Source organism: Danio aesculapii, chromosome 8 (genome assembly GCF_903798145.1).
Source record: "Danio aesculapii chromosome 8, fDanAes4.1, whole genome shotgun sequence".
NCBI classification, from domain to species: domain Eukaryota; kingdom Metazoa; phylum Chordata; class Actinopteri; order Cypriniformes; family Danionidae; genus Danio; species Danio aesculapii.
Window position 1 is genome coordinate 28,089,850 of NC_079442.1, and position 25,225 is coordinate 28,115,074.

General features: G+C 36.5%; 2 protein-coding genes across 2 annotated transcripts in view; one reads left to right on the forward strand and one right to left on the reverse strand.

Annotated features, from left to right (window-relative positions):
* Window positions 1–1,328: 1,328 nt before the first annotated feature.
* On the reverse strand, window positions 1,329–2,117 carry tmem81 (transmembrane protein 81). Its single transcript, XM_056464330.1, has one exon. It carries the CDS (start codon window positions 2,115–2,117, stop codon window positions 1,338–1,340), a length of 780 nt encoding a protein of 259 aa, XP_056320305.1. The 3' UTR covers window positions 1,329–1,337.
* Window positions 2,118–6,918: 4,801 nt separating this feature from the next.
* prex1 (phosphatidylinositol-3,4,5-trisphosphate-dependent Rac exchange factor 1) overlaps window positions 6,919–25,225 on the forward strand; it is a 129,143-nt gene continuing 110,836 nt past the window's right edge. Inside the window, exon 1 of the mRNA XM_056464331.1 lies at window positions 6,919–7,504. Coding sequence (XP_056320306.1) covers window positions 7,349–7,504 — 156 coding nt within the window. The 5' untranslated portion in view covers window positions 6,919–7,348. The remainder of the gene's footprint in view (window positions 7,505–25,225) is intronic.

The following is a 25,225-nucleotide window of genomic DNA, read 5'->3' on the forward strand; positions in this document are numbered from 1 at the left end:
AAGTCTCTTTTTATTAATTTCCTGACGTTAGATAGGATCCATTTCCCTCCCATTTTGAGGCCCACCGCAACTTGATGTAGGAGTGCGGTTTTCCCACCCACCGAATTGATTGACAGCCGCGTATTAACATCTCTTTGTAGTAACGCATGTAATATCAACAAGACAGAACGTGCGCAAAGCAACCAGGATTAAAAGATCTGTTCAGCTCTCTGTGATCATCAGTCATCATCTGACGTGATCAAGGATGAGTTTTACAGCCCAATTGGGTAGCTTTACATGGACAAAGGAAAATGATGAAGACCTACACAACCATATTTGAGTGAATTTTAAACTTTTTAAGGCCTAAAATTTGGTTTTTACTTTAAGACCCCGCGGACTGCTATTTACTGCTGAAAAATATATACATTTTAAATGTCTTAGTAACTTTTCCCCCATTTAACACAATATATTACATTTTAGAAAGCATTTATAATATTTTGGAGCAGTAAACATATCAGGCTACATAATTAAAATAAACCATTGACTTCTACTATCTTCATTAGCTTCAAAAACACAGATTTCCTTACAACAAATAAAAAACTTTAAAAACCCTCTACATAGACCTTAGAAATGGTATAACAAAACATTTTTTCGGTTTTAATACATCAACTTTTCCAAAACCGTGGTAAACCTTAACTGGTTAACATCCCATGCTTATCTATAGCCTAAAATTAAAGCAAAATCTGACTCATGGTGTGTAATTTAAAATATGATTATGCTTGCACATGGAAGTTAAACTAAAACAGTAAGGGTCTTTCATGAAAACCCATTAATAGGTGCAGGATATTTCACTATTTCATATCATAAATAGGTTTTAGTCAACGTATGATTAATACACTGGATATCAGGGATATTGTAATTGTACATTTTGAGTACCAACTGAGCATTGTTTAAGCCCTACAGCCAACCTGAGTATTGTTACTGACCCTATCCTTGTCTTTATGACCACAGTGCACCATCTTCTGATGACTGCTTCCAGTGGGATATCATAACACATCATGTCAAACAGCTCAAATCATCTCATACAGGATTCGTGAACATCCCAATGAGTCTCTAATGGCTGATGATTGTTGATGAAGTGAACTGTTTATCGCTTTTAACACAAACTTGAATGTTTTTTTTAAAAGTTCATTAACAACTCTGCTCTATAAATAGTACACAGTAGTTGGAACATGTTTTTTAATCCCACACATTAATGACAAGGTCAAACTCATTCTTAACACTTCTTTTTATCAGTGACTCGGTGGGCTAAATATGCTTGAAGGTATTTTGGGATCTTCAGTTGACTCTTTAATTATTCAAATGTTGTCCTGGCAAAGGTAAGCTGCTCTTCTTGCTCTTCTAGAGTAGCAACACAAGAATAGAAAGATGACCACCGCCATTGCAAAAGATAAAGGCACACTGATAATTACAATGTTCCTGATTGTGCTGCTGGAATACACGTTTCCTGAGCTAGTGAGGTTAGCAAACCAGCTCTCAGGGTTTTCCCAGTGGATCAGACCTTTAGCGAAGTCTAAATTCAGATCTTTATGAGACAACACCTTCACGCCTTTATACATCCTCTTCACTCTTCGTTTACCGGTGTCCAGTACATCACAACGATACGTCCCAGAGTCCTCCTCTCTGAGAGGGTCTAGCACCACCTTGTCCAAGCTCAGGGCTTCATAACGGGTGAATAAGGAATCATCTGTGGTGATGATGCCACAGGCGAAGCGCCAAGACACTACAAAGGAAAAGCGACCCATGGCTTCTATCACCTCCTCCAAGCAGTCGAGCACCAGTCGCCGGCCAGCAGTGACGGTTTGGGTCTTCAGTCCACACTGCCAGGAGTCCAGGCAGCTGATGGTCCTCAGCTTGCAGGAACTTGTGGAGATGTTTCTGGTTCCTCCAATAGGACAGAGTTCTTGAGTTCTGAGGCCAAGTCCACAGGTAACACTGCAGGGGAAACTGCGTGAGACAACCCAAGTGCGGATCTGCTCCAGTTCTTGCAGTTCAGCTTGGCTTAAAGTGCTACCCTGACTGTCTGAGTACAGGGATGTCCAGAGCACGAAGACCAGCCAAAGTGTGGAAAGAGCCATTACTGTGACACAGAAGAGAAGCAATGGCCAGCCAAGCTGTCAGAAGATATTCAGTATGAGAATGTCTTTCAATAAATGATTTATCATATTTTTATTAAAATAATTGTTTGCTTTTTTATCTAATTATTTATTTTCAAATTTAAGTATATATATATATATATATATATATATATATATATATATATATATATATATATATATATATATATATATATATATATATATATATATATAATCTATATAGTTAAGTAATTTTAAATTAGTTTATGCATTAAAAATGACAAATACTGAGAAATGTGAAAAATACTTCTCAGCTGAAACTGAAACAAACAAAAACGTGTATTAGTTCTAGGCCAACACAGAATGTGCACCGCACAATTTTCAACCCCCCAATCAATACATTTATTTACTTATGTGAATATGTGTAAGATAAAGCCCATTTACTTATTTGTTTTGTGTAAGATATAGCCCATTTACTTATTTGTTTTAGTGGATCTATTATATGAGATACCAAACAAGTGCTTCTAATCTGATTTGCGATGTAAACCTTCAATAAAAGTTTTGCGGTAAGTATGATTTTTAAATGTTTTAAAATAAGCTGTGAAATGTTATTGTACTATGAAGTAACTGTCCAAAAGTAGTTTATAATCTAAATTAATCATTTATTCCAGCGATTTTAAAGACTTCAGTCTTCAGTCACATGATCCTTCGGAAATCACTCTAATATTAATTATTATTATTATTATTAATATTATTACTATTAATGGTAATAGTAATAAAAGCAATAATTACTGGAATGATGATTTCATTTGAAACTACATTCAATAAGCAGTTATTCAAAATTGTAATAAATATTAAAAAATTTAACAACTTTTTTTTACATTTAATAAATGAATAATTAGAAGAAAAGAAAAAAACATGGAAAAACTGACCCCAAATTTTTGACCTGTAGGGTTCAGATTATATAGCCTAAAGAAAAATAACAATAACCATATAGCAAGTCAGGATTCTGAAATAGCATATATGAAGTTACTGTTACATATTTTGTTCAACATGTATCCTTTCAGCAGAGTTAAATTCATATTTAATTTATATTAAATTCCTTTTTTATTTTTAAATAATCTTTAGTATACAGTACAGTTCAATTTTAAGCAAACTAATTTAACAAACAAATTTGTACCATAATTATGCTCCAAACTGTTTTATCGCACTTATTAGGAATATAAGATTAAAAATGTTTGTTATGCTGAATTAATTTTCATTCAGAAACAAGAAAATGTGGATATTATTACCTCATTTGATACTTGTCAACCGTCAACCGTCGATTCTGATTCCCTTCAAACATCATCTGTGAAAAAAACGTCACGTGTGTACGTTCATCGATGGATCTGGTCAGGTGCGTTTAAAATAAACGAGGTAAGGAAATTTAGCTGTAACTATTGGTTTAAACATATATTATTTGTTTAAAATATTTAATATATTTTAAGTTAGACATAATCGAGTTTTTGTTATGTTGCCTTTTGCCACAAGATGGCGCTCGGTCACAGAACATTTGGCAAAGTGATGACGCTACCGGTTTGGTTGAAGTAACTTAAAACAACAAATCTATTGATTATATTTACATGTTTGTCACCCAAATTCGTTTAAGTTTCTGGTAAACAGTAATATTTAAGTCACACCAAAGCATACAATGACAACTTCAGACTACCCCAGTATGTTTAGTTAGTGTGGGCAGCCAAGTAAAGCAGGACCAGCGGTTATTGACACCTCTCAAATGTCGCACAGCTATGAAATGCTCGGAGCTGAACGACTCCTGTGGGGTAAAAGTGATTCAAACCAGGCCAAAGACTCATTCCTAACCTTTACTTTTTGTCCATTCATTTGTGGAGTCTGGTGGTTTGGTGACCAAATATTTTAGTGTGAGTGATAGGAACTTGACTCTAGTCTTTTGTGATGGTGTAAACAGGATGTGGACAGGCTCTGATGGCTGTTTGTCATGCTGAGGATGCATCACCTCAAGGGCACAGACGGTATGAACAAAGCCTCGACAGCCTTCTGTACATCAGAACAAACAAACTAACATTTACAGGCACAGTTCAACTAAAGTCTGTCACCATTTACTCCCCCTCTTGTTAACTAAAGTGACTTCTATGTTCTGTGTGGACACAGAAACAAAAAACGATAGTTTGAAGAATTCTGGTAATCACTAGTAAATATTAATATACATATTTAACAGAATACCCTATGTGTTTTAAAATGACAAATTCAGACTGTTAAGACTTATTTAACCAAAATGAAATTCTACTGGCTTTATTGATTAAAATGAACATGACATTTGCGTCACAACCATTGTAATTTTAACAAAGGTGATCTGACTACTTTTCACCTACAGTTTTATATTCATATTAGCTTTATATTCACTGTGATTTCAACATATTTGTATCCAGTGTAGTAGTTTAGACACATTTTGGCCTGGATTAAGTTTGTTCAGTAATGTTAATTTCTTTGGTTTAACACCAGAGCTGGTCATTTGTCTGGTTATTTGATATAGCCTATGGGAGGAAGATTTTCCTTCAACTAAACTGCATTGAAGTTGCTGATGGTACCTACAGGTCAATATCATGTAAAACAAAATCTCTGGCCAAACATGTATTTTAAAACAGCTTTGTTGCAAACCATTTATTTAAGTTAAATTTATCAGAATAATTAGCTGATCATCTTATATCAAGAAAAATTTAATGTCTGCATAATAAACATTTTTAAAATCAATTTTCAATTCACCAAGTGACTAATAACTTTTAATGTTTGTTTTAATTCAACAAGTGCTTTATAAGAACATGCAAATTTATAAAACTAATTCGAGAGGTAAAAATACGTTCGGTGGTTTGGTGATCAGAGTATGACCAGTAAAGGCTCTCACAGATCCCCTGCAAGGTAGAACCATAATTTCCCCCATTAAACCATTAAAATGTTTGTTTACTGAAAAACTGGTCTTCGAACAACTGTTGAGAAACCAAAGATTCCTAAAGGTTTTGAAGCTTCATAAGCTGTATAAACAGACTGAAGCAAAACATACAAATCTCATATTTAATTAAATAATTTCTTGTGGTTTGAAAATGACAGATAATAGTCAGTATCATAAATCAGATTGGTGCACTGCTTTTAATTTATTTATCCAAAAATTACCAAAAAATGACATTTAGTGCTATACAGTTAATTCTGCTTTTCTGACTTGAATCCATAATTCTGTATTTTCTGCATCTTGGAAAACATTACTAAACATGGCAGCAGTCCTTATGGGGAGTCCTGGACTATGTTAAATAAGTCTCCTTTTCTAGAGCCTGTATATCACAGAGATTCCGACAAATACACTGTTAAATACCCAAGATCATTTGATTTTGGTTTATTCACACTGCCAGTGATTTTATGGAATCTGTGCATGTGTTCATGCTGAACCTAAAACTCACTGTCTCTGCTTTAGTCAAGACATTTTTCATTTATTCATTTAGCTTAGTCCCTGATTTATCAGGGGTTGCCATAGCGGAATGAACCGCCAATTGCTTTCTTACATGTTTTACACAGCAGACGTCCTTCTAGCCGCAACCCCGTGTAACCCCGCCAGTCCTACACCACCCAACCCACTCCGGGCTGGAATCAAACCAGCGACCTTCCGCATGGGAGTCGGTTGCTCTAACAAGGAGGCTAAAGACCATAGCCTCTAGCATCTGTCGCTAGAGTACCTTTAGAGGTGAGAGGAGAGAGGTTTACCTGCACAGCACTTACTATCTGGCCTCCGTTACACCAGCACAGTGCTGGGAAACACCCATACACTGTCTCATTCACAGACACATGGACATTTTTATTTATTTTTTGTAAACGCTATGTTTTTAAATAGGGTATATGCACAGCTACTGATTCTTCTCATACACATAAACTTCTGGTGAACGGTTAACTTTTACAGCATCGATGTTGTAATATAATTAAAATATAATGAGTTAAATAGACTTAAACATTTATTTAGTTGTTCAAGCATAAAATGTGATGAAAAGCCGTTTACACATGCATGCTCGTCAGGATCAGCAGGCTAGCGCAGAAACTCCATTGAAAATACTGGGGTAAAATAAATACATACATGGTGCAGAAAAATCAATCAGGCAATGAAGATTGTTGATTGTTAAAGAAATCAGACCTTAAACGAGTTGATTTTGTAACGGCATACAGATTACCGGAAGCGTTTGACCCAGGTTCTGCATAATATTCCATTAGCTGTTTAAAAAAAGTTGCATGATAAATAGACCAACATCATGTTCGACAGATCATTTATGGCACTGGTTCTGGCTTTTGTTCTCACAGCACTTGTTCCGGGACTGATTACCGCAATGTTACTAGGTCCCTAACCAAATCCCTTAACATGTTTGTGTTCACACAGAAAGAAATCTAGCAATTTTCTGGCAATTTTCCAGAACCAATAAGCAGTGTGAAAGGGGCTTAAAAGATTTATGTCTAGAGTCATCATCTCATTTAGGTGAACATCATTTTAATGTTCAAAAAGTGCTACTGTTTATATTTTTGTGAAACTCTAAAATAAGCACATACATTAGCCTCCATACTAAGAACATAAGTCAATGTACCAGAGATGAAAATGAGCTTTCTTATCAGAATCCTCATCAAAAGATATGAAGGGATACCAGTTTATTAAACTGATGACGTATTTGATTAAGCGCTGCAACTTGCAGACGGTCCCTAAACGGCAGACTCGCTTCTCTCTCTCCACAGCTCTCACAACACTTTTCATGTAGTCCACACTGAGCACTCGTGCACTCGCTTCATCGGCTTTTACTGCACAGTTTAGCCAGTGATTTTACTGTGACTGATCGTTTCACGTGCACTCCTATTTTTTCCCACATCATTTCGCTTCTCTGACCACTTTCTTTATTTACACCGCAGGCACCCGGTGCGTTACTTTTCTGGTCTGACTTTTTTTTTAAACGGAAGATGTTTTTAATGAGATGCAAATTGCGCTGCGGTTGACTCCGATGTTGCGCGTCGCTACTTTTACAGAAGTTTCTTCAGTTTCAGAATAACATTTTCCCCTGCCGCATCCTGGCGCGAGGTTGCGTGCAGCGCGCGACGGATTAAATGGATTAATTACCACATCTTCACCTCAGTTTTCCAACAACTGGCTTATATCGAGTTTGTTTGGAGGCGCGTAATTCAACGGGGTTTTAAAAATGAGCGAAATAAACACCGAGGAGGACAGTCAACAAGAAAACGAGTGTCTCAGCGGCAAGGACTCGGACCGTCAACTTCGCCTGAGATTGTGCGTTTTAAATGAGATATTGAACACTGAACGGGATTACGTGAGAAACTTGGCATTTCTGCAGTCGGTAAGTGGACTGGGGTTGATTTAAACTTCTCTAAGTGTTGTAGTTTGGACGCACATGTGTCTGGTTACATGTTACAGTCGCGCGGTTATTGTTACAGTCTCTTTTACAGGCTCATAAACTGGAGATAACGGGCACTGGGGAAGCTGTCAGGCAGTGTTTTAGTCACTGTAACGTACTGTCGACAAGAAAAGAGGAAGAGGGAGAATACGTGATACAGGCAGCTTTTCCAAACCAAATAGTGTTTGCTAGGTTATTTTTAAGTGACATTTTATTCATTACAAACATGAAGAGGTTGTTTGGTAGAGGGACTTCTTGGGGGGTTTATTTCTGATGCTTTGCAAGCACGTCAGTGTTGTTGGTCCAGAGATGAGTTTTAACTCATCATTTCCCAACATTGTTTTTCTTAGTGCTTTTACAGACCCACAAGTAAAGCTCATTGAATGCCATTGTTGATTTATTTCATTAAAGAGAGTTCTTTGAAATATTAATAATGATCGCAATAACACACAAAAAACACACTTTTCTCAAACTTGCAAATAAATGTATTCACATATTTTGCAGTCTTTCAGTTAAAAGACAATCACATTAATCTGCTTTTGGTATCTAAAGTTATGATCTGTCATTACTGAAGTGTTTTTATATGCTATATAATCATTGAAGAACATATATTTTAATATTTTATACACCCAGATTTCAACTTCAACAATGCATTGCATATATTGCTTAAATATTTGAAAAATATGTAAATTACTATATTATTTACATTATCTATGTTTTCCTTGATTTATTAGGTCTTGAGCCTTTACACATACCTCTTGTTTTGGAATCGCTACATCGATTGAATTACTGTAATGTGTGTTTTTGGGTGTACTTCAGAGATGACTATGAAGTGTGAACACTTTCATATCGAGAAACAAGAGTCTGTCACTTTTGCTATCATATTTTACTGAGCTGTAACATAAAATGTATTTCCTGATCATGTGCCATTTACTTTTATGTCTCATAAAATCAGCATCCACTGAGAGGTGGGATTTTCTTCTGGCCTGTAATCCCCTGTAATTTTCAGAACACTTGTTTTGTTTTTTCTTTTGATAAGGCCAGCTTGTGCTCATCAGCATACAGTCCCGCTCAGAGCAAACATGTTTCCCAGTGATGCTCCTCCCAGACAATCACTGACCCTCCACGGTATTTCAATGCACTGAGAAGTGATAATAATGTATGTTAACAAGTAAAAATAAACACGGAAAGACTTTGAAATCTCCAGATTGTTAGTTGGCATACTTGACAAGTGTTTTCTTGCTCTGATTAGCATCAGATCATGATATAGCATGCCTGAATTTTAGCACAGACAATCATGAACCCATTTATATTCATCTTTCCATGCACCGATAAGGCTTATAAAAGTATTTAAGCGCTGACACGATAAATAACCTAAAAAAATGAAAACCTCCTCTTAGTTTACTCACATTCAGTCCATTTAAGAAGGTAATTTTTTTTTCTTCAGCAGAATATTAAAAATTTTTAGATGAAACCAAAGTCATCTGTGGTTTATAAACTGTAAGTCAATACACTGTGATTCAGACCATTTGCCAAGGCTGTGAATTAAAGATAATACTGTTATAAATTATTATAATATTTCTTTTACAGACCGTTTCACTTCATAAGATCTCAATGCATTGTCAGGAGCCACAGGGATTAATCTACTTTTGTCTGTATGTTTTCTTGTTTTCTTTCCAAGGACCAATGTTTCAGCTAAATTGTCTTTAATGTTCTGCTAAGGCTGCACGATACTGATAAAATATGTAGTTTGTTATAATCTTGTTGAGAATCGCGATGAAGATTTTTCTTGTCATGTAAAATTTCCCTAGAGAAATGAATTTTAATTAATATTTTAAAAAAATCATTTAATTCAGGTAATGATTGTATTAGATAAACAAGTAGTATATATATTTTTTCTAATGTAATTGAATAAAAAAAACTGTCAAGGTGCAAACATTTACTTTAAAATGTTATGAATGAGTGAAAACTATGGATGTGCGATCCGATCATGTGATCGGAAATCAGGCCCAATCATGCTGTTTCAGACTCTATCGGAATCGGACCTTACCTTCCGATCAGGACAAAATATATATGTATATTATATATTCCCATTATTTTTTACGCATCTATAGTTATGCGGTGGCACAGAGTTAGACCACTTTCTTGACTTCACACAGAAACAGCAACATGTGCGGCATGACGCTATTGATTAAATGTTGGCGAAGTAGAACACAGAAGCAGCTTGAAGCGGAAAGCGCGAGTGTCTGTGGTCTGGAGGTATTATAAAGTTGATGACGACAACATTGCCATTGCAAACTGTGACATATGTAAACTTGGGATTGCCTGTCGGGTGTTTTAAGTTGAGGTGCCATTTGTATTTATATTCGAATTTTTATTTTTATTTTTACAATTTTTATTTACTGTTGCACTAAAGTCGTTCAAGCTACATCACAGAAGTGCTCTTTTTGTTAACAGACTTGTTAAATGTTAAAATAAGGTTAATTACATGAAATAAGGAACATCCTGGATCTGTTTCTTCGTTCTTCTTTATTTTTAAGTATTATTGAAGAATCGGATCGGGTTTTGGTATCGGTAGATACTCAAAATCAAATGACTCGGACTCGGATTTGAGGGCAAAAAATCTGATGGGGTCATCCCTAGTGAAAACCTCTACAGATATTCTGATTCTTATTGGCAATTGTCATTTTTCTTGCTTGTCTTACCTCACACCATGTTCTAAATAAAAAGTCAACTAAATAAGTAAACTAACAGCAAATTAAGAATTTTTTTTCCACTGTAATTTCAAATTCTCAAATGCATTTGTTACATTCCACAGCCGTGCATTTGCCCCAGTTAAAAACCTCTTAATCCAGGGATAAATTTAACAGGATCAAAAGGAACTAGAGAGGTTTTGCAAACATGCCAATGAGGGGTTAGCAGCCTTACAGTTATTAAACCAGTTTTATAACAGTCCCTCATAATCATATTGGCATGTTAAGCTCCAATACTACAGTAGCTTTGTGAGGAAGATGCCAATTGATGACATCAAGCCTGCTGTGGCAGTTGAGGATTTCAGGGAAAGACGCCGTTTCTGGTTTTCAGGGAGAGGATGAGTTTTTGTCCTAGTTCTTTTTCTTTGCATATGGGAAGAATCATAGGCTCCTCTCATCTGCTGCGTCTCAGAGGGTTTGATCTCCCTAGCGGTGCGTCTGATGTTATCTGATCTGGAAGCATTAAGTGAAGCGCGTCCAATCAAATTAGTCCCTGCAGATGCACCTGACGGTCTCTCGTCAAGATGTGTTGACGCAGGTGAAGCGAAGCGGACGGTGGTGCATCAGGTGAAAGGGAGAGGAAACCACTTCATCTTTCATTCTTTTGGTGTAAAAAAACAAGGCTGTGCTTGAGATATCAAAGACGTCTGGCTTTCAACTCATGGCAGCCATACTAGGTGGTCTTTATTTTCTTATGTCAGGGGCACAGTGAAGCCAAACAGCTCTTGCTGCCACTGTAGGGAGACTGAATAATTGCTTCATGAATTTGTTCAGAAGTTAATGTTAGATCCCTGGAAAACTTTTATCAATCTGAAAGACTTCAGGACTGCCTTTGTTTGCACGCTGAATGACTCCTCTTGCATCTGTTTATCTGCGGAATTCCACAAGGACTCTCAAACAGATATAACAAAAGGACAGTGTCAGTTTCAAAGAAATAAACCAGGCTGTAATTTCATAAACGGCAGGCGGATCCAGAGATTCCCTTGAGAGTCCTATTTAGGCATCATGCCCAGATTTTTTCTGTCATTTTTGAATTTTAGATCAGAGATAAACAGATTTAGGGTTACATTTTAATCCACACATATTGAAAGTCCCTGCTTGTATAATTACGAATTATGTCATATTATGCAGTTACAGTCCATTTTACATCTACTTTGAGTGGCACTTAGGAAGCGTCTTTAGAAATTGATTTTATTAATTGTTCCCATGAGGACCCTTTCCAATGGAATTTTTTATAACTTGGTTGACAAATTGTTACAGAAAAACTGTTGCTAAATGCTTTTTTCATTTCAAATTGAAATGAAAATTAATTTTAAATTAATTATTTGTTATTGATTTGATGTTTTGTATCATAATTATTTTTGTTGTAAATTAGTTTTTTACATTTTATAATTTTTTATATTTAAATAATCACTATTAAATAGAAAAAATTCTATTTATTTCTATTTAAATTTAAATGCTAAATTTCCTTTTTTATTATTGAATTAATAAAGTTTCTTTTTTTTTACTGATTTTATATTTGCACACACATACATTATATATTTGGAAAAAAGGCTGCATTTATTTGATGAAAATGCTTTAAAACAAAAAATGGTTTAATATTTTAATATATTTTAAGATGTTATATTTTTTCCATATATTATATATTTGGGAAAAAAAGGCTGCATTTATTTGATCAAAAATGCTGTAAAACATTAGATAATGGTTTAATATTTTAACATATTTTAAGATTTAATTAATTTCAGTAATTGCGTTTTTTTTTGGTAAACGAAATATTCCAAAAAACTTAATTTATTCTATATAATATTCAATAACGTTTTTGTATTTTTATTTAATGCATCATAGGCGAAACGGTGGCACAGTGGGTAGTGCTGTCGCCTCACAGCAAGAAGGTAGCTGGTTCGTACCCTGGCTGTGGCAGTTGGCATTTCTGTGTGGAGTTTGCATGTTCTCTCCGTGTTGGCGTGGGTTTCCTCCAGGTGCTCCGGTTTCCCCCACAGTCCAAAAACATCCGCTATAGGTGGCTAAATTCGTCATAGTGTGGGTGTGAATGCAAGAGTGTATGGATGTTTCACAGTGCTGGGTTGAGGCTGGAAGGGCATCCGCTGCGTAAAACACATGCTGTATAAGTTGGCGGTTCATTCCGCTGTGGTAACCCCTGATTAATAAAGGGACTAAGCTGAAAAGAAAATGAATGAATGATGACTGCATCATGCCCCAGAGTATTAATCGCATCAAAAAGAGTTGTCTGTATGTTCCAAATACTAATGAAAAATAGGCCTTTTTAATCATTGTTAATTTGAAGTCAAGAAGCAAGCAAGCTTTTAGTTTCATCAAACATGTCACGGCTTTACAAGTCAATATAGTTAATCCCTCTAGTTGGCTCCATCCCATTTGACAGACATTCTAACCCATCAAGATAATCTAATTATAAGGAAAGTTCCCCTGGAGCAACCTGAGGGTTAAATGTCTTTTTCAGGGGCGAAAAAAGTAAGAGACTGATTTAATTAACTTTTCAGTTCCTAAATGTAAGAACTTCAGTGTTTGCGTTTGACCAAGGATCCGCTTCCTGCGCTGGGTTGGGATCGGTGCCCCTCTGATGTCTTTGCTGCCAGTCCAGCTGTTGTTAATTCGTACGGCCCAGCTGGGCTCCTTTGGACAAGAGACTGTTCACCCAACAGGATGGAGGAGCAGTGATAGGAAGTAGACCTGGTGCTTCCTGCTTGCCCGATGATGTCTCTGTTTGAGTCCTTGCAGGAGGCAAGCGCAAGTGTAGGTTTTCTCGGTTATAAATAGATTTATAGACCTGATCCTCACTACAGTGTCACAACCAGCTACCCCAGCAGCCATATGGCTCAGCGGGGTACATGTCTGTGCCCACTAAACTATGGAAACGATCCTTGGCTTAGATAAACTATGTTTAATGTGTAAGATGTAATTTCTATTGACAATTGTGAATCATATCTTAAGATTGTTTGTGCCTCTTTCAATCTGCATGTCAATGATATTTGACTGCATGACATTGACTGAATATGACAAGATTATCTGTTTGGTAGCTTTTATTTTGACAGCGCACGAGAATTTCTAGCGCCTTAGAGTATGAGATCAGATTGAGCTCAACTTTATTGATTAAACCTTATTAAAGTTTAATTAAATTTTTAGTTTTAATGCTTCTGGTAATAATTGACAAAATGTATCATTTGTGCATAATCTTTGTTCCTTGTGAATAGCAGACAGAACTGCTGGTTCTAGATCAGATTGAGATATTTTTGTAATAGTGAAAAATCTATAAGAATTTCAGCATCAAAAAGTTGCCATCTAAAGTATAATCTTTTTATTTCGTTAGCTTCTTTAGTAAGTTCAAGCTATTTATTATTATGTAATAATTTTTTTTCACTAATCTACTTGTAGTTTAGTGAATATGGGTATCAGCCGATAAATGCTTATGTTAAAATTATTGTTGTCGCCCTATTAAGTCTGCTTAGGGTGAGAAGCAGTAAAATAATTAAATAACTAGACTCCTGTTGAGCCGTCAGACCAAGAAACAAAACAAGAGCAAAACCCAATAAATGCAAATTAATTTATTGACTAAAAAAGTTAGTCAGTAATAAAAAGAATGAAATTACAATACCTCGGAAAGACAAACCAAAAATAACAAATAAACATCCAGAAAATAAATTATTATAATAAACCTACCAAGGAAACAAACACAATGAGCGTTACAAAATATCTTTCTTAACCCTTCTAAACAGAGAAAACTACAGTGGCCGAGAGAGTTGACCGTGCTGCAATTTAAGAAAACACATACAATAACAAAAATTGCCAGCAAATTAAGAAAAGATCTTTATCCGTTTGACAGCACACATGCTGCAAACCCTCACACATTTTTAAAAAGCAAACAAATTAATAAAACGCGCTGCATTTTCTCACAACACAAATTAATGAAACGCGCTGCATTTTTTCACAACAGAAACAATTTAATAAAAAGATCTGCAGTGTCTCAAAACGTAAACAATTTACAAAAACGTGCTGCATTTTCTCACAATACAAACAATTCACAAAAACGTGCTGCATTTTCTCACAATACAAACAATTTATAAAATCGTGCAGCATTTTGTCAAAACGCAAACGATTTACAAAAATGTGCAGCATTTTCTCACAATGCAAACAATTTACAAAAATGTGCAGCATTTTCTCACAATACAAACAATTTACAAAAATGTGCAGCATTTTCTCACAATACAAACAATTCACAAAAACGTGCTGCATTTTCTCACAATGCAAACAATTTATAAAAACGTGCAGCATTTTCTCACAATACAAACAATTTATAGAAACGTGCAGCATTTTCTCACAATACAAACAATTTACAAAAATGTGCAGCATTTTCTCACAATACAAACAATTTATAAAAACGTGCAGCATTTTCTCACAATACAAACAATTTACAAAAATGTGCAGCATTTTCTCACAATGCAAACAATTTATAAAAACGTGCAGCATTTTCTCACAATACAAACAATTATAGAAACGTGCAGCATTTTCTCACAATACAAACAATTTACAAAAATGTGCAGCATTTTCTCACAATACAAACAATTTATAAAAACGTGCAGCATTTTCTCACAATACAAACAATTTACAAAAATGTGCAGCATTTTCTCACAATACAAACAATTTACAAAAATGTGCAGCATTTTCTCACAATGCAAACAATTTATAAAAACGTGCAGCATTTTCTCACAATACAAACAATTTATAGAAACGTGCAGCATTTTCTCACAATACAAACAATTTACAAAAATGTGCAGCATTTTCTCACAATACAAACAATTTATAAAAACGTGCAGCATTTTCTCACAATACAAACAATTTATAAAAACGTGCAGCATTTCTCACAATACAAACAATTTATAGAAACATGCAGCATTTTCTCACAATACAAACAATTCACAAAAACGTGCTGCATTTTCTCACAATGCAAACAATTTATAAAAAACGTGCTGCATTTTGTCATGACACTTTCAAACAGCACAGAACACAACAGAAATGTCTCAATGGGACCCTAAAACATGACAAACTCAGCTATTTAGGTTTTGGTTATTAAAGCTAATAAAATACAAAACACAAGGGAATTAGGATGTTAAAATAAACAAACAAAGAAACTCACCTTTCAAAGATCTCCTACAACTTCACTGAGCAATAGCAAAGAACATAGAATAAAGCGGTATTTGTCACATTTTGGGTCTTTGAAACATTTCCATTGTGTTTTCGTTTTTTTGCAAGTGTTGTGAGAAAATGCAGTGCGTTTTTATGAATTGTTTACGTTGTGAGAAAATGCAGACATTTTATTAATTTGTTTGCATTGTGGGAAAATGTAGCGCATTTTTAAATGTGTTTGCATTGTGAGGGTTTGCAGCACATGTGCTGTCAAATGGATGAAGATCTTTTTTTAATTTGCTGGCGTTTTTTGTAATTGCACGTTTTCTTAAATTGCAGCCCGTTAAGCTCTCTTGCTCATCATAGAAAACATCAAAAAAAGTAAATCTCACCTACATCACAATTTTTAGACAAACAACGTAATAAAGAACAATCTTTCAAAAGAGTAATCCCAAAATTATTGGCCTAATATATTAAAGCTGATACATTAAATATTATCTACACCTTTGTTTTAGGGGCATCGTAATCTAGTATTTTTTGTTTATTTTTAGGATCTCATGTGCCTACACTAAAATAGGTATAAAGAATCTTTGGGGCCGATATGCCCAATGTGATTTAGAAGTGTAGATGGAAAATTTAGTGCTAAGCGCTTTGTATGCTACCGCCAGGTTCGCTGACCCCCAGTGACCCTCCAGATTCTCAGTAGCACTGATGATGATCAGTAGAGGCAGCAGTGCCACCTGTACCAAAGCAGCCTGTAGCTGTGAGCTCTCGCCGTTACTGCCACAAGCTCTCCTGATTACACTTTTCTACCCTCTAAAGTGTCAAACTACAAGTGTCTTAGTCGGGCCAAGTCATGCGTTATAAGCCACAGCACCGAGGCACAAGTCAGCACCAGGAATTCCAGGAATCTCTTGAAAACTGAGCTCCGTTTGTTGGCCAGACCTTTCCTCTTGTTCTAGCATCTGATATCAAACACACACTGGAGTAATGTTGCTAATTATGGCTTAATTTTTAATGCTGATGAGCGATTGGTTTTGTTGAAAGGGGGCTTGAGTTTCCTCTTGTTCTACTCTGATAGCGTATCGCTCGAAGTAAAAACTGTTGAAGGAAAAGTGCTTTTGTACAATGACTCGGCTGATGTCTGTTACACCCAAGGATGTTTATAATCAATCTCATTGCCACTTGCCTGCTTATGGACTATTTTTGAAGCCACCTGAGTCACAACTGTAATGTGACTAATCGCTCGAGAGGCACAGGACAATGACTGATTGGATGATGGCACCCAAACAGCACACAGAGTCCCAAAGCTTTCACCAGGGACTGTCCCGTGTTATGACGTCAAAGGCCGCTGACAGGGGAAAATATGTTGATTTCACCCCTTAAGAGCCCTCCAGTCCAAACAAAACTGAGTTCTGGTAGAACATCTACCACTAAATCAATGAATTATTAATTAGGGAAGCGCAATACACTGTATTGGCAGCCATAGTATGCAACATTGAGACATATTGCATCATTGGAATTTGTAAATTACTTTGCCGAAAGAAACATCTAGATGCTTCCATGCTGTTAAAATCAAAGTTTACTCTTTATTTTTTTATGTATATACTAGTGCTTGTTAAAAGTGATGTAACTGTGCACTTCATTATATCTTTCATTATATACCATAACCTTCCTTTGCCACTTGAAATGTCTTTAGGACAGGGCTATTAGTGCGTGTCTCATTTCTGTCTCATTTTCAAATCAATTGGATGTACGTCACGATAGGAGAAAAAGGACGATCTTAACTGCCTTTCATGCCTTTAAAAGCACAGTATGAAAGTGTGACTGAGTGTGGAATCATGGGAGTTAGGGCTGCACAATATATAATTTTAGCATCGATATCGCAATGTGCGCATCCGCAATAGTCACATCGCAAAGCTAGGAAGTATCCAGTCTGAATTATAGTTGACCAAGAGCTACAGAATTGTATTTAATCTCTGTATATATGTGGAATTTATATGAATAATGCAAAAAAAAACATTTCTTATTTAGAAATCTTATCTTAAAATATCTACATTTCAAAGCAAAAACAAGATTATTTCACTTGCCTCACTGGCAGATAATTTCCTTAAAACAAGCAAAAAAAAAACTTTTTTTTCACTTATTTCTTCAGATGGTGAAAGCTACATTTTTATTTTATTTTATTTTTTTAATTTATTTATTTTTTATATTTAGGGCATACTCACACTATGTACAGTTGCCTTAAACCGGGCCAAAGCACGCTTGTCCCCCCTCCCCTCTCCCCCGACGGCCCGCACTCACATTACATTCAGGCCTAGGCATGCTTACGTTATCGATGATGCACTGTTTAGTGAGCGCTCTCGCTCAGCACAGTGGAGATTTCTTTAGTTATATTGTTTTAGACGTTTGGGATGTGGCCGAACAGATCAGCCAATTTTGATGCTCATAAATGAGTCCTCGTTCTGCAGGAATTAGGAGGTTTGCTAAAGGTGCAGCTATCATGCAGTGAGGGGTTCGCGTCTTCAATAATCTACGACAGTTTGTGTTCATTGAACAGTAAGAATGATTCATAAATTCAGCCCCTTTTAAGTCCCTTAAAAGTCACGTCTCGTCTTCAGTTTCGGGCTCAGGCATGCTTTGCACTCGCACTACAAGTGTACCGCGCCAAAGCCCAAGTGAACCGCGCTCTGGCACACATCTTCCAACCGGGCCAGGGCCGGACAAGTGAACCGTGCCTGAGCCCGATTCAGAGCACTAGACTAGAAACGAGACAAAGCAAAGTAAGAAATGCATTTTTTTTGCATTTTGATTATTCAATTTCTGTACGCAAATGCTGTTAGACTGCCCAGAAAACTGTCAAATAGTGAAACTATTCATATCGGAATATTTATTGCAGAAAAATAAAATATTGCAATACCAGATTTTTCCAATATCTTTCAGCCCTTATGGGAGTTCATTACATTCTATAGAACTCCTTTAGAAAGCATGTTTTTGGATGAGCTAAAGCATTTAACACTTATTATTATCGTTTGAGCATCAATATAGCAATGTGTGCATCTGCAGTTGTCACATCGCAGGATTAGATTGTTTATTAAAGATTAAGAATAAAAATATTATTCATATATGTATGTATGTAAATAATTATACAACCATGACCATGTTATTTTACATGTGATTGTTCAATTTTGCATTTGAACACTTTTATACTCCCTAGAAAACCGTAAAGCACTGTTTATTTGACTTTCATTTTTGCTCCGTTATATTTATATATGCTTGTAATCAGGGCTTAATTTGTGCCGGAACAAGCCGGATTCGGCACCTCATTTTACCGATCACCCTCCTCACACGCACCCCCGCCCCGCTCTTCACTTTGTTCCGAGACTTCCCAACCCTCTTCACTTTCGTCCACGACATCCCCTCTCTGCTTTTCACTTAAGTTCACGGCACCTCTCCCTCCTCTGGTAACATGCCCGATCCGTTACCCCAATCTGTTCTGGGACCTCGCAATTTACAAATTAAGCACTGCTTGTAATTATATTTTATGCACATACACAGCGTTAAAAAGGCTTGATCATGCCAGTCAATCTAAATGAATGAAATATTTTCAAACAGAGGTATTCAAATCGCCTGGTGAAATTATATTCATATCGCAATATTTATCGCAGCAAAACAAAATATCACAGATTTCTTTAATGTTTAGCAGCCCTACTGATTATCATGGTAGTATGAAGCAGAGTGAGGGGCCAATCACATCGAACACGCTTTTCAGTTATGACGCTAGGCAACAACTGAATCAGAAGTGTATTGTGTGCGAGTGTTGCTGTTGATATTAATATAATAAAAAAATTGTGTAATATTGTGATATTCAAGATTTATAAGTCATACACCACCGGATAACTCAAAACAGCAACCACAGGTCTCTCCTCCATCTTCAAAAGTCTCCGTAGTTGTCTTGACAACACAAAAACGGCAGGCACCTCAACGGAAACCCCGCCTTTGCTTTCATTTGATTGGAGAATGAAAAAGACGCAACTGACATAGCGCACTTATTCCAGTTGAGTTGAGCTCTAAGGCTGAAAGCCATCAAATTGAAACAAGTGTGACAGGGCACAAAAGCAGCAGAGCTGTTATGTATGTAGAATTGCTATTAAAACATTAATGCTATTACTGATTGCTAGCATAAGGTTAAGGCGGATTTTAAGATTTTTGTTTGCTGCATAGTGTAATGCTGAAGAAATACCAACCAAAGTACAAACAAAGTCAAAGTTCTAGGTCAAATTTGGTAACTGGTTAATGGAAAAAGCTGAACTTTATGTGGCAAATCGACAACATTGCATGTTTTCATGTTCAAGATTTGTATTTTTCTGCTTTGTAGGAGCATATCTTAAAATATCAGCCTCAGTAGTGAAATCTTGCTCAAAACAAACCGCAAAATTTGTCAGACTAATCCTCCCATGGCCTTCTGTGGTCTGACAAATATTGTGAGTAAGGACAACTGCTGATGTTTTCTCTGATATTCAGTATTTTAAGCCAGTTGAGCTTAAAGTCAAAGATAGAACCGGCTGATTGGTGAGTCACTATGAGGTCAAGAGCACAGCATGAAACTGATAAAGTCGTCTGTGTTCTCTGCCAGAGGTGTTAATGAATTGAGCTTATTCAGATATCAAACACAGAAAACATTGATGTACAGTATGTAATTAGTCGACGGTGTAACGACTATCACCTGTGCATACTAACTGGATCTACACCTCAAATTTAATCACCTCTACCTGGCCAGACACAAAACACTTGGCCAGTTACAAACACTTATGTGAATAAGTCATGGCTGTTGGCACCTCCTCATCATTTGCAAACAAGCAGACAGCAAACAAAGCCATGTGTTAGAGATTATGAACGCTATCAGACAGAGGAGAGGTATGCAGACCACAGGCATATGGGATAAGACTTTTAGCAGATGTTCCCGAAATGTTCAATAAACGTTGGATCGTGGCTTGCAGCATTAATCGACACTTGCATAACTCCACTTTGAGTCTGTTTTGTGTTCTTGGCTGTTTAATTATTCAGGTGATGAGGATTTATGTGCATGCATGAGGTCTGTTTTTCTTCGGATGGCTCTGTGGGATGAGGGTGGTGATTATTTACTTGAATTAGCTGCAATGCAAGTGTTTTTTCCACTCTCTCTTGCTCTCTTGAGTGTCAATAGCCTTGATTGTGACCCCGCCACAAACATTACTTCTACAGCTGTAGACAAGAGCTGCCTACTTGAGAGGCATGTTTTGCAAAGGGGAAAGGCAGCGGTAAATGGAAGGCCATATTGACCTTTGACCCCATTGACCAAGAGAGCTCTAAGGAATTCCTCAGTTGTCCAGAGGGAATTGCCCCTGTGGTTTGTGGCCAGAGGCCGGCCAAAGTGTCATGACTCTTGAGATGTCTTTTGGGTGAGATCTTCTGATGTATGGCTTTTCCAGTTGCTCCTGAAAGGAAAGAAATATGAACAGCATGATGTTAACTTATCCCACTTACCTCATTCTTGGACCAACAAAGGAGCATGCAGTATTGATGGATGTGGACTGTGTCAGATTAACCGATTGGAACTGAATTATTTACTGGAATCCAGTTGGAAATGGAATCGGTCCGGTTAGCTTGATCTAAAGCATGTTTAAACTGTGAAGTCATTCATTTAGATAACTGGATAAGATCTATAAGAGAAGGTAACAGAAGTCACCTTATTGCCAGAAATGTGTGGTACAGATTTCTTATTCAGTATTTGGGATCACAGTAGGGCTGTACGATTTGAGCATAAGTCATTATTGAACAATATTGAATAAAATTGCGATTTTTGATTTTAATCACGATTTTGAAACACACACAGATGTTTTACAGTGTGATTCTGAAATGTTTTTCCAAAGGAAAACCATTAGTCTATATCAAAGACCAGTAGCAAGTCTCTAAAACAGACATAAGGCAAAAAAAATCTAAATTACTTAGTAAAGGTTTTAACAAATTGGATCTAGAACAGACCTATGGCAAAACAAATAGACTGTGTGTGTGTGTGTGTGTGTGTGTTTGCGCGCTAGGGCTGTGCGATTTAGGGAAAATATCTAATTGCGTTTTTTTTTTTTTTTTTTTTGTTTGTTTTTTTAATTATTTTATTTATTTTTTGACAGGTATTGCGATTTCGATTTTATTTGCGATTTAATTTTGTAGTCGATCTTCAGCTCAATAATCTGTATTGTAGCTTCTTACTGCTAAAATGCAGTGAGTGTTAGTTTAAAAAAGGAACTGAAAAGATATTCACTTCAACATTTATTCAAATTAGTTTTTAAATATTCAGAAATTGAACACCATTTTTTTTCTAGAGCAAGCAGTAACCTCAAATAAAATGACCTTACCTTTCTGTAAACAAGTTCAACTCAAATTAGGGAGATAATGTAGCTTATTATAAAAACAAAAAATAATAATTATAAAAAATCTGAACACTCAGCTAATATGACTGATCAGAGGCAAATTGAAAAGTTCTGATTGGGCAAAACAAAAGTATGCTCGCTCAATTGGCTAGTAAGTCTGTCACACACAGACGACAGTCACGCATTTGGTCTGGGTTGGGGAAATTAAATGATACATGTATATTCCATATCGCAGCCTCTTGCGATTAGCTAATTGCAATGTTTCAAGTCGTAATCACAGCCCTAATGCATGCCGTCAAACACAAGTAAGGCTCCGATGTTCAATTTGACCACGTTAGAAGTAGTTGCATGTACTTTTCTACGTGTCAACAGATTATTATTTTTTTTTGCCATGCACAGATCATAGACCTCTTTGTGATGCTGCCGTGAAATTAGCCATTAACATATCACGCATGCATAAATTCGTTATTTTCAATGGAGGTGCCCAGCTTGTGTGCATGTTAGGAATGATGCGCGTGCGTTTTCCATGCCCACCCATTTGAACACATCTCTGCTTTCAGAATGCTGTCACATAACAAGAACTGTCCGTTCAGCTTTATACTTTGTATGGAATACACAGTTTGGTAGACTAATTACCTTGATGGTCGCCAAGCTATGACAAAGGAGTACGAACGCAAATCACGTTGAATGCTGAAGAAAGTGACGCGCCTCACACTTTCCACTTTTTTTCCGTGCTTTTAGACACGATATGTGACTGACAGGTCTACAAATTACCTAATTCTGCGATACATCAACCTTCCAATATACAAAGTAATCCCACACAACAGTTTGTTTGGGCACCAAGTCCTCCTGTGCTGAACTCATCATCCCTGTTTATGGAGGCTAGTTGTCATTAAGCTCAGTCTCCTGTTCTCGCACGGCGTTATGATTGGTTTAAATAGCATACTGTGGGAAAATCATGCTGTAAGGCGATTTAGAAATTCCACATGTTCAAGGCGATTTCGATACAATTTCAATTAACTGAACAGCCCTAGATTACAGGAATTAGTTTAATGTTTGTTGGTTCTCAGTCCCCACTTATACCTGGTCTTAAAATGCATTTTTGTCAATAGCAAGTGGACAAATCACAGGTACAAATACAATACATTTGGACATTGAGTCTAAAAAGTTTTGAGTTTGCCAACTCTTGATCACTTCTTGAGCAAATGTGACTCGAATACTTTAGATTAAACAAATGTTACAAGGATTACAGGCTGTTGCTAAAGGAATAAACCAAAAAGGAGCAAAATTGAAGAGTAATCATCTGAGATTTTGACTGAAATCCTTTCTAGTACAATATAGAAAAGCTTCAATTACTTGTTTTCAAGGAAGAACCATAGTATAAGTATATTTTTTGTCATTTTTAAAGCTTTACTTGGAAAAGATCTACACGAAGATGGTTGAGAATATTGAATAATATTTCAATATCAGTCATATGACACATGGGTAAATGAATAATGTCAGAGCAGTCATTTTATGTGTCCATATAGAACTTCCTATTTATTTTAGGAATGAATGAACTCAATCGTTTCTTCAATCTGTCATAACTTCACAGCTGACGTAAGACATCGGATGCAATGTAATTTTGTGGGTTTAATTCTTGTGGTAAGCGAGAATCTACTTGTCCAGTCACCAAAGCCACCTTTTAGATGATAACCGATGAAGAAATGACAGAAATCCTGCATTTGACACAGTGACGCAATACTGGCGTGATGATTATACACTTTTGGTTGAAAGTGCTGCAGTGACATTGGATCCATTATTCTAGTGGGAAGGAGGAATGACACATCAGGAAATTAGATAATACGCATATAAGCCTGTGGTAAATGACAAAATAAGCGGCTGCGATTGTTCAGAGCCGAAGAAATCCCATTATACGTCAGTACACTCTAGAGGTAATTAAATTGTATGTGTTTGTTTGGGTACTCAAGCAAGCATCTCTCTGTGTGAACTGTGAAGTGATAATTATTACTGTCTGTTGTTGTCATATAGGCCAGCTCAGGGTCCACTGTGTCCTTTCCCCCCTGTTGTGAATGAACCCCTGGCTCTCGTGGCACCTTTCCATGTGCTCAGTCGCTCTTCCATGGAGATGAGCCCAAATGCCTTCCAGATGGCCAATCCAATCTGGACTGAGATCTTATCTGGACTACCACATGTCAGCACCAAGCTTTTGTAGTAGTACTGTCCAACGGTCAATCAGTGTTGGATTTTCTTTTGTACACTCTTTAATGGTAGCTTGGTGTCACATACACTTGGGTTTTCTTGTGAATGGAGCTGTGATGTAAACATCTCACTCTTGCAAAAAGTATGCTGAATCTTGAGCCGTTAAAGACTGTTTTGAAGTTATTCAAATTAATTTTTCTTAGACTGACAGTCTTACTATAGCTATTAGGTTTCGGATTAAGGTTTTTTCAAATAAAAAGGAAACTTATCCAGCATATGTTTTACGCAGCAGATGCCCTGCCAGCTGCAACCCATCACTGGGAAACATCCATACTCGCTCATTCACACACATACACTACACACAATTTAGCCTTGCCAATTCACTTATACCACATGTTTTTGGGCTTGTGGGGGAAACCGGAGCACCCGGAGGAAACCCACTGTAGCCAAGTAAAACTAGACCTCAGAAGTTTTTCAAAGGCATTAGCAACCTTCTAAAACCAAGACCAATCTAGCAATACTAGCAGCCAACTAGAACTATCCTAGCAACAAGATAACGACCTTCAAGAACATTCTTGCAACCACATAGATCCACCCCTAAAACCACAATAACCACCTAACCATCTAGAACACCATAGCATCCACCTATCACCACAATTATAGCCAACTAAAGTCATCTAGAATCCTTAGTTACCATCTAGATCAGGGGTTCTTAAGAACTACATTTGAAGGTCCAAATCTGAATTTTTATTAAGGTTAAAGGTCCGGAACAATTGATATTACATAACTTGTTTTTAATAAACATCCATAATATGCATCACAAGTCAACACTATTTATTTTTTCTTTAAATAAAGTAGCATTTGCATTTAAAACCAATTAAGTACAATGTTGAGCTAGTGACATCACTGTGAGGGATAGGGTTAGGGGTGCATTACAAACCGTTGAATGCAGGCCAATTGCTCCAAGTCTGCACTCAGACATCAAAGTGAAAAATACAAAAGATGTGTAATGAAAACTTTAGGTGTTGAAGAGTTGCGGTCCTTATATCTGTATTTTGGGCTGCACAGTAGCGCAGTGGTTAGCACATTCGCCTCACAGCAAGAAGGTTGCTGGGTCGACCCTCGGCTGGGTCAGTTGC